This window comes from Nuphar pumila, unplaced genomic scaffold (genome assembly GCF_984573655.1).
Source record: "Nuphar pumila unplaced genomic scaffold, dmNupPumi1.hap1.1 HAP1_SCAFFOLD_1824, whole genome shotgun sequence".
In the NCBI taxonomy this organism is placed as follows: Eukaryota; Viridiplantae; Streptophyta; class Magnoliopsida; order Nymphaeales; family Nymphaeaceae; genus Nuphar; species Nuphar pumila.
Window position 1 is genome coordinate 10,702 of NW_028323772.1, and position 9,681 is coordinate 20,382.

Consider the following 9,681-nt stretch of genomic DNA (forward strand, 5'->3'; position numbering starts at 1 on the left):
TGCCATGACACACCATGCTGCTGGCATCGACACAAGGAGAATAGTCCAAATGACTTCACAAGAGGAAAACCATGGTGCTGTTAGAGAAGCGGCCCAACGCGGGTGGAAAACAGGTCGGACGAGCGCCATTTGCACCTCGACAGGGGCGCTGACGCAGCGGATGAGCTTGGTCATGAGGGGGAAACAATGACCGGAGATACTGCTTAAATTGCACGTCTGAAAAGGCTTCGCAGTGCATTGAGCGTGGCGACGATGAGCGGTGCAAGCGTCCGATGCTCTGAAGCGATGGATGCCATCATGATGGGCCTGCCACCCTTTGTGGTGGAAACTTGCAGCGAATCGGACTCCTCGATGGGGTGCCTTGCCTGCACACCACAAGACGTGAACACACCGCTCAACGCCAATTCATGTAACTTGATCTGACGTACTTAGCTACAGCCCTTCGCAAAGAGGATAGCGAGTGGTAGATCCAAATACATCGTCGCAAGCACGCTCTGGACATGCACCACAAATACATGACCATACAAGGATTGAAAGAATCCTTAAACATGCCATAGCTGTCACTCTGCCATGTACACAATGTGCATTCAATAATAAACCTGATGCTGCGATACCTGCAAGCGAAGGCAAGCGACGATACACAGGAGCCAAACATTGACAGGCACAGAAGCTGCAACAGCAGTCCGCACAATGTACAAAGCGCAGATGCACATGACGCACCTGATCAAACGCAGACTTGCCGTTTGAGGCAGATGTCGTCGACTCCATCGACGCGTCGAACCGCTCGAGGTTCGAGAGCGCGGCCTCGAACAGGCGCGTTTCCGCATGTGCCTGGCGTGCGGACTCGGCCAACTCCTCAGCCGTGAAGAGGTGCAGCAGCAGCGAGAGCAGCGACTGGCCGGCCTCCATTTCGAGCTTCATGAGGGGGGGGTCAGGAATGCGCGTGTCATCCGGCACTCGGTCCTCAGCCTGCCACTGCGCGAGTTTCCGACGGCCGACAGAGTCGGTGTCGACAGCGCGTGCGTGATTGCAGACGTGAGTCATCGCCTGCAACAGGAACGTGACCGCACTGCCCGGCATGTGCGAGTGGTGCTGTGCGTAGATCTCTGAGCATGTCTGCACAAGGAGCAGCTGCACGTGGGCGCTCACGCGGAGCTGTTGCATTCGGCGCAGGCCGAGTCCGTCCGTGAGCGCGTAAATCGGCTTCTGCGGCGACGCGGAGGCCGACACAGGTGACGAGGGTGCGGAGATGTCGATTTCGGGGCGGGCGTAGCGGTCTGGGAAGTTGATGAGCTTGTGCATGTCTGGCAGGGTTTCCTCGACGACCTGGAAGAGCACCATGGCGACCTCGTTCCACATGTCTGGGGTCATCTGGCGGCCAGCGGCGGTGATGAGGCGCTCCATCGCAGCGACGCCGACGGACGCGAGGTGCTGGTGGGAGCGCGTCATGAACGCCTTGATCTTGCCGAGCACATGCGGGAGCTGGTCGCGGACCATCGGGTAGAATTTGACGGTGAGGTCGATGAGGTGCTGCAGGCAGTGGGAGCACGTCTCGTACAGCCAGGCCTCCTCCTCGTCCACGCGTTTGTCGAACATGTTGAAGTCCTCCTCCTGCATCTGCACCGAGTCGAAGATCGGGAGCAGCATGTTCTTATAGACGTTCTGCCAGAAGGCCTCGGTGAAGCAGGAGCCGTGCTCTGAGAGGATGTTGAAGAGCACGTCCAGCGCGCTGGTGCGCACTTTCACGCGCACATCAAACGTGAGCTCCGCAAGCCCAAACAGCAGCGGCGTCCAGAAGAACAAGTGCTCGTCGCGGTCGGTAAAGAGCTTTTTGTGCGGCCGAAGTGTGCCGGAGTTTGCTTCCGTGGGCGAGAGCATGAGCGGAGAGGACGGGTGATCGGGGGACGATGCGACGGCCGCGGCGGCGGCGACAGGGTCCGTTAGTGCCTGAGCGGTTCTGCTGGAGTCGACGTTTTTGAAGCGCGTGACGTGGAGGGCGCTGCTGGCGGTGATTTCAGCGTGGGCGTCCTCAGGAAGGGTGTCGACGTCGCCGATGGAGCCTTCCGCAAGGCGGATGGCGCAGAAGCGGAGGAAGGCAATCGCGTTGAGAGCAACGTCGTCGTCGTGGTCCTGGTTCGTGTACGCCGTGAGGCAGTTGACGCAGTCCGTGAACACCGCAACGTCCGTCTCGGTGATCGACACAAAGTGGTCCCGCACGATGCGCTCGATCGTGTCGAATGCCAGCCGCACGATCGACGGCTCCTTGTCCCGCGCCGCCTCCGAGAACACCTGCGTGTGCATCACCCGTGTGATCAAAATACGCAGCTTGGCTGTCCAAGTTGAACATGATGCTGGTACTGGCGATGCCTGCGTCAATGAGCACAGTGAACACCCACAGTGAGTACGCATCATGAGACATCGATGGGTATCTTGGTCACAAAAAGGAAGAACCTGGGGTGTCCATGAAATCACAGACAACAGATGATTCGATGAGCTACTTGTCCTCAAGCAGGCCGTTCTGGCGACGAATGGCCTGAATCGATGCGTAGACAGCGAGCTGCAGCTTTTGAAATGGGGGTTTCAGTATCCAGTATCAGTGTGCGCTCCAGCAAGGTGCGCACCATGAACATGGACTTCCAGCCGGACTTGATGCTTTGAACTCGCGACAGGACCATGAGTGACAGGCAGCGTATGATGAGCTCCCGGATCTCGGGAGCGCGGCTCTGCCGCATGACGACGACAAACGGCTTCAAAAAGTCGTTCTGGAAAGAGTAGTTGGCAAGCTCGCTTCGCTCCAAAAACTTCATGCAGATCTGCAAACAGCAACGGGATGCTCATCAGATCAGCTACACATATCGTGCCCAATCATCATGTGCAACTCCTCAATCGATGCTGACTCATTTTATGAGGAGACCTCTGTCGTTCCTGCTAGCTGGCTGATTAGTATGTAAATGAAAGCCAGCTTGCTTCTACAATGCACTGCATGCAGTGAAAGTGACCCATGCAGGTGGTTGTATTCCATGTACGGCCGAAGGACGCACAGCAGTGGATGTCAAACTAAGGTCTTTAGTCTAGGCTACCTTCAAATCAGGTCAAACTAGCATCGGCGTGGAACAAGGAACTAGTGCCTACAAGCAGATCAGGAACATCGCAGCGCGTGTGGCACGAACCTGCCGAAGTGCGTCCATCGCAAACATGGCGACTTGCAGGTTCTCGTGGCAGCCGGTGTGAACAAAGAACTCCGAGAGGCCTGACCAGCTGTCGGGGATGCCCTTCCAGATGCTGGTCCACACGATGCGCGGCCGCATCATGTTGTGATGGCAGACGTCGATGATTTTGTTGATCGCAAACACGCACGGCGAGTGCTTGCCTCGCAGCTCCTCCGTGCTGACAACCGTCAACGCCTGCATGAATTCGACGAGCGCCTCGTTGCTCAAGTTGCAGGAGTTGACAAAGATACGACCGAGAACGTGGTCGTCGATGCATTCCATGACGGCAGGGGGGGGGGGCATGTGTGACGGTGTCCAGACCCCCCATGTCCATCCCAACGTCGACAAGCGCGCCGGACTGCGACGCGGCTTTCTTCTTTGGGCCAGTGTCAGAGCGGCCCAGGACCCACCACGGTTTCTTGACATCATGCGATTTCGCTGCGTCGGCAGGAGCGAAGAGCGAGATATCGGTGGGCGAGCCGCTGGCGATCTGGCGCACGAATTCAAAGCGCGACAGGCAGCGCAGCACCACGACCCAGTTGTCGTGCAAGCTTGAGCCCACACGATCAGGCACCGAGAGCAGAGAGCGAAGCGCGAACGCGTTTTTTATCTGCAACTCACCAACTCAATTAACGCTTGCGCAAACTTCTGTTCAATGAGAAACAGCGGGGAAGAGAATGTGCCAGGAAAGCTGTCTTTAAAAGTCCGTTGAGATTGCAAATTGTTGCACAAAAGTACGGGCCAGGTCAAGCCGGGAGGCCACTGCACCGAGCGACCGTCGCCTTGGTGTACTGACTTTCCGCGTCACAACATCAACACACACCTGCATGGTGTGCGGCTCATGGAGGTAGGTGAATTTGGCGAGTGTGTTGATGAAGGCAGTCGCATCGAATCGGATCTCCATGTTGCATGCCAGGCAGGAAGCAGCTACAAGGCCGGACAGACACTCGTTGGTGAGCAGCGAATCAGTGGATTCGTTGAAGAAGGTGGATAGCATAGGCAGGATGTACTCCCAGAAAAAGGAAACCACCGGGCGCAGCGCGTCTGGGTCACTCGTCATGTAGAACTGCTGGCCCTTGGCCTTCTCCTTCAGGAACTCCGACAGCTGCTTGACCTGCACAAAGAGCACGACTCCTCGATGCACCCTGAAGTGAGTGCTGGTTGAAGCTTTGTGTCCCCAGCGTGCTTTCTCGTCACTGGTCCTCGAGCGCTTGGCAATATGCTGTGCAAACGTTTGCAGCATGTTTGCCCACAGACGTGCTCAAGCGGGACGGCCTGTGGCAGTGAAGGTGACTTGTGAACCTAGTAGAAGCAGCAAATCAAGTCCTTTTTGCAAAGTGTATCTGAAACTGGTCAGCTCCGTCCGTGCTTGCAAGGCAGTCGGACATAGTCGCAGAACAGTCTGCTCAAGGCACGTCAATGCTGTCCCACATGTGCTGGTTCTGGCAATGGAAGCATGCTTGACGCTCACAAAGCAGATTGCAGAGCCTGTGTTGGAGCAAGGCATTGAGAGCAAATGGGCACGGCGTATGCCACGCCCAAGTACCTTGCTTTGAGCTGATTCGCACCTGAGCGTCCGACGGTTCCTGCCGTATCTCCTTGCTTCGGCCAAACAGCCCGAAAACAGCCGTCATGAGGCCTGTGTCCCTCGCCACAGCTGCGTCAGTGTTCTCCTCGATCATGGTGTGCCTCATCATGATCTGCTTGTTCTTGATCCGCTCGTACAGCGCCGCCATCCACTCTCGGTCGATATCTTTCTCGTCGTCGATGCCGCGGTTGTTCTTTATGAAGTCTTCGACGGTCATGCGCTTCTTGAGGATGGGGTTGTGCTGGTCCGTGTTGAGCATGATGACGGAGTAGGCGAGGACGTACGCGGTCTGCGCGTTGGCGAAGGGGTAGTCGGGCAGGCTGGAGTTGCAAGTGTGGTAGCGCTCGGCAAACTTCTCCATCAGGCGGTCGATCTTCTGCGCCTCCCCAGGCAACCGGAAGTCGAGTAAGAACGTGCGAAGCGCGTCGTCAAACTCGAGGTTTGCAAAGTCCATCTGGTCGAGATACGCGTGCATCACTACGCGGGATTCCTCCTCTGGCCCGCTGATGAAGTCGCCGACGGCTGCTGCGTCGAGGCCCTGTGCCGTTTTGAGGAACTTGGCGACGTCGAGGGGACTGGGGCCGATGAGACCTGCCTCCTGGAGCTTCTGGATCCCTTTCTTGGGCTTGAGGTTGAAGAATCTGATGCACTCAATCATCATCTTCTTCTTCACTTTGAGGTCGAGCAAATCTGCGCCCATCGTGACTGTGCCCGTGTCCAGTGGCCCTGTCCCGGGATTTTCCGAGTCCAAGAGGCCACCCTCACCAGGCATCGAGGGTGCTGAGAGCTTTACCGACGACCCGGCGTCCATGGCAGGCACCGCGTGCACTGAGTGCGTCTCATACCTGGAGAAGTTCACAGCATGCGAATCAGTTAAACTGGTTAGGGTCTGCAGGAGATTGGGACCGCCTCACACGCGTGTCACCTCAGCCATGATTCGCCCATGAAGCGCAGCAGAATGCAACGGTACGTTGATGTGCGCTTATCATCAGAGTGCTCACGCAAAAGTGAAGCAAGCATACGGACAAGCCAGAAGCGACAAGGTCGATCGTACAAAGTGAACCAGAGGAAAGAGCTTAGCGACTCACCAGACGTTGAGCGCCTCCAGCATGGCAACGATGACAGAAAGGCCCTCTTGGCGGAGGCGTGTGCGCTGAGCGGCGGGCATGACCTCGCCAGGCTCAGCAAACATTTCGGGAGTCATCGCGGTTTTGCGCAGCCCCGTGAAGAGGCGCTCGAAGAGGTCCGCGGATTGGCCATTGACGTCGCAGTCATAGTTGACGTAGAGGTCGATGAGCAGCTGGCCGTCGGTGACGACTGGGCGCAGGCATCGCAGTACCACAATGCGGTACTCAGCGTCTACCGACACTGACTTGTCCTTATCCTTCGGGTCCGTTACCTCCAGGCCCTTGAGCAGCGTGTTCTCAAAAAGGTACGAAACCTGCAACTGGCGAGCGACGCGTCAAGATGCGACACAGCGCGGGGTCCCCCGGTGGATACGAGCCAGTTTCTATCCCTGTAGTTCAAGATTTCTCAGGCATCTGGCCCTGCAAATCACTTAGTCCGGCGGAATGCTCATGCAACACCAGCAGGATGCCCGTTGTCAGCTACTCAACATGCTCTAAAGGACCACGCTGCTGCCACATACTTTGTGCGCTTGCTGCTTATGTCAGTGAGTAGTAAGCAGGGAACTCGAAGGAGTACAAGCTAGAGGGGAGGAAGCGCAGACAACCAGGAACACGGTTCCCAACCTCACACAAGTGAGCCCCTGTACCATTGCGCAGGAGCTTGCAAAGCGCAATGGGCAGGTGGAGCGCACAAGAGCTTTGAGGTGCGCCCTGAACTTGCGCAGCACGACCACAAAGATGGAGCACGAGAGCCGCTGAAGGAAGGGCGAGGTACTCTTACAGTTGTGCAAGAGGCACATGTTGAGGTCGTTCTTCACGATGCTCATCAGCCGGACGTGCTTGACAAACTCGTCGCCGTGGTTCTGAAGGATCACGTACAGCAGCTCCATCGCCAAGATGCGACCGTTGGTCACCGTGGCGTCGTTCACCTCCACGCTCCTGATAGCTAGCTTGCACAGTGCACGGAACACCTGCGAGTACCTCGCTGTTCACGATCCCATAATCATTCCATGCATGGGATTGCTTTTTCCCATGCAACGATGTGCGATATGCATGTGCTGTTGCATAAGTCAAGTGGCCTGATCGGCGCAAAAGCTTACGCTGGCTGCTTACACGTGCGTTCAGTATTCCCTGCTGCAGCGAGTGCTCTCAAAAACCAGCTGAGTTCTGATCATGAGACGGTAAGAAGCGACGTCTGGGAGGACTCAAAGCTTCCACGCACCATGGACAAGTTCAACATGTGATGTATCTTAACAACACCACCGCATCCACGTGGAATTGGTAACTATCTCCATCAAATTCATGTCACGGCGGCAATGCATACCTTGCATGCATCGAGCTCGAGTAACTGAACCCGCTCTGCAGTTGCATTTGCATCCGCCTCGGGGCTGCTGTTGGCGAGGCTGCCAAGGGATGCGTTGGATGCATGTACCGCTGTTGCCTCGGGTAGAGCGCGAGAGGGCTCGCCCTCAGCGCCGATCTTGGTGTTGGAGCGGTTCACCGAAGGGGACATCGGTGAGTCAGGCTGCGTGAACACATCAGGCGCCTTGATGACAGCACTGTCCTCCTCGTTGCCAAAAACCTGCTGCCAGACCTGTGTGATGAGCGCTTGCGCGGAGTTCCAGTCACGCTGCTGCTCCCGAGTGCCGGTTATCAACAAGTCGGTCGTCACCACTGGCCGCACCTGCAGAACAGCGGACACACTATTTCAACAACAAAGGTCTGATGGTGGTCAATAGCATATTATCATCATATGTCGAGCCGCAAATGCTCGGTCATGTTGTAGTACCTGTGTGTCCTTGACTTATGAGTACGAGCACAACACGCTGCACAGACCTTGTGATGCGTCAACATCACGTGAATCACCTGCACAAGAACTACCGGTGATATCCATGGACAACGCCAATGATAATGCCCCCCCAACCAGGCTTCCTAACAGAAAAGGACCACCACGCCATGAGCTGCCTTACCAACAAGCCCATTGGCCAAGCCTGCCGCCCCATGCTCTCACAATGCCAACCGGTGCTAATACTTATCTAAGGACTAAAATTCTCAGCCTTGTGGACATGTGCTGCATGCAGGACGTCACGTGATCAACGTGTGATGATGAACGGCGCATTTGACCATGTATAACAACAGCGATTCCCAAGTAGTTCTTGGAGTTGCCGATGTCCATGTGAATGCGGTAGTGTTGTAAAAGATACATCATCATCAGCCGCTGCAAGCTGCTTGGGTTGTAGAATGAAAATACAGGACACTGGCACTGCTGTACCTGCACGACATCGCCAGCTGCAAGACGCTGGAAGACGACGTTGACCATCTGTGTGAGTGCAGCCTTGGCAGTGACCTGGTTTGTCTCGCTTCGGGAGACGATGTACATGTTGTAGCATGCGCGGATGACGAGAAGCAGCGCCATGGAATGCACCGAGAACGTGGTGCTCGTCACAATCGTCAGGATTGCACGGATCACTGCCACCTGCATGCACCGCTTAAGATGAACTACCAGGAAAGTCCATCCCAGGGGGCAAAACATACGCCAGAGGTACAGTCATGTCTTTGGAACACACCTCAAAACCACGCGAGCACGATCGATCTGTCTGCTGGCCCGAAGGTCCAAAGAGTGGCACCGTGATGCAGGTTGTCCATCGCACCAGCAGCACATCAAACACCCTAGCTGAGCGTCAACACACGCCTGACAACTGACTTCAAAACATGCACCCAAGCATCTCTTGATGTATCGCACCTCCACTTCTTCGTCGTGCATGTGATCATCGCACGAGCAGATGAGGTGCAGAACGGCGGAGGGCATGTCAAGGCGGTCGGGCTCAACGCTGAGGCCACGAGCGTGCATCCCGCTCTGGCTGCTGGCACCACTGGAGGAGCTCTCGTGCTCAAGCATGAGGTTAGAGACCTCGCCGACCAGGTACTGCAGCGCGATGAGCTTCTCCAAAGTCCGCAGCGCAATCAAAATCAGCTCCCCCACGCCGCTGGCGCGGGCAGAGCCGTAGCACGCGCATGAGCATGTACGACGCGCGTTCGCTGATCGCACTTGGCGTTGGAACGGTCTTGATGTAGTCCTCGACCACGTCGATCCGGGGGCGCGCCGCACCCAGCGTTGCTGCCATGCTACTGTCCACTGGCTCCCCCCCTTCAGCATACAGCACGCTGCCCTCCATGTCCGTGCCTGTGGTGTCGAGATAGTCTTCCATCATCGATTCCTGCAGATTCAGCGCGCCTGGTGACCGTGCATCGGCGCCAACGTTCGTGGCGTGTTCACTGTCATCAAGCACTGCTTCCTCGCCCATGTGCTGCCCCTCTCCGCCCTCTGGAACCTCAGTCGCCTCTGCGGCAGCCACATCGTCGACGTCCTGTGTGCCCTCAGCTTGACGCTCGTCACTTTCCGCGCAGGGAACGGCCGAGACGCAGTCCCCTCCGAGCCAGCTGCTGCCGAGGATGGAGTGTGAGGTATTTGGGTCGCAGTCGCCCTGATCGCTGTCGCTGTCGGAGACGCATAGGTCCATGTCGGGACAGGTGTGGAGAACACGACCCTCCGCGACTGCTTTAGGAGCGTCGTCCTCGCCGCCACTCTCGAGTGGGTCGGCTGTGACGACGTCTGCGTCTGGTGGCGTGTCGCTGGTGGCTGTGCGACTCTCGCCTGCCTCCTCGAGCTCGTCTGCAGCATGGCCTGCTGCTTCGTCCACAGATGTTGATGACACCACCTGCTGCACTTCATCTTCAATAGGATCGTCAGGAGCTG

The 9,681-nt window shown here is 56.8% G+C and overlaps 1 protein-coding gene across 1 annotated transcript; it reads right to left on the reverse strand.

Moving 5' to 3' along the window:
* Positions 1-203: 203 nt before the first annotated feature.
* LOC149809023 (brefeldin A-inhibited guanine nucleotide-exchange protein 3-like) lies at positions 204-8,823 on the reverse strand. The gene is made up of 13 exons (XM_089995029.1): positions 8,668-8,823; positions 8,197-8,400; positions 7,249-7,608; positions 6,572-6,895; positions 5,886-6,205; positions 4,756-5,642; positions 4,504-4,697; positions 3,940-4,431; positions 3,620-3,819; positions 3,171-3,567; positions 2,622-2,813; positions 721-2,289; positions 204-365 (listed from the first exon to the last, which is right to left on the reverse strand). Exons 1-13 carry the CDS (start codon positions 8,821-8,823, stop codon positions 204-206), a joined length of 5,457 nt encoding a protein of 1,818 aa, XP_089851155.1.
* Between the last annotated feature and the right edge of the window lie 858 nt (positions 8,824-9,681).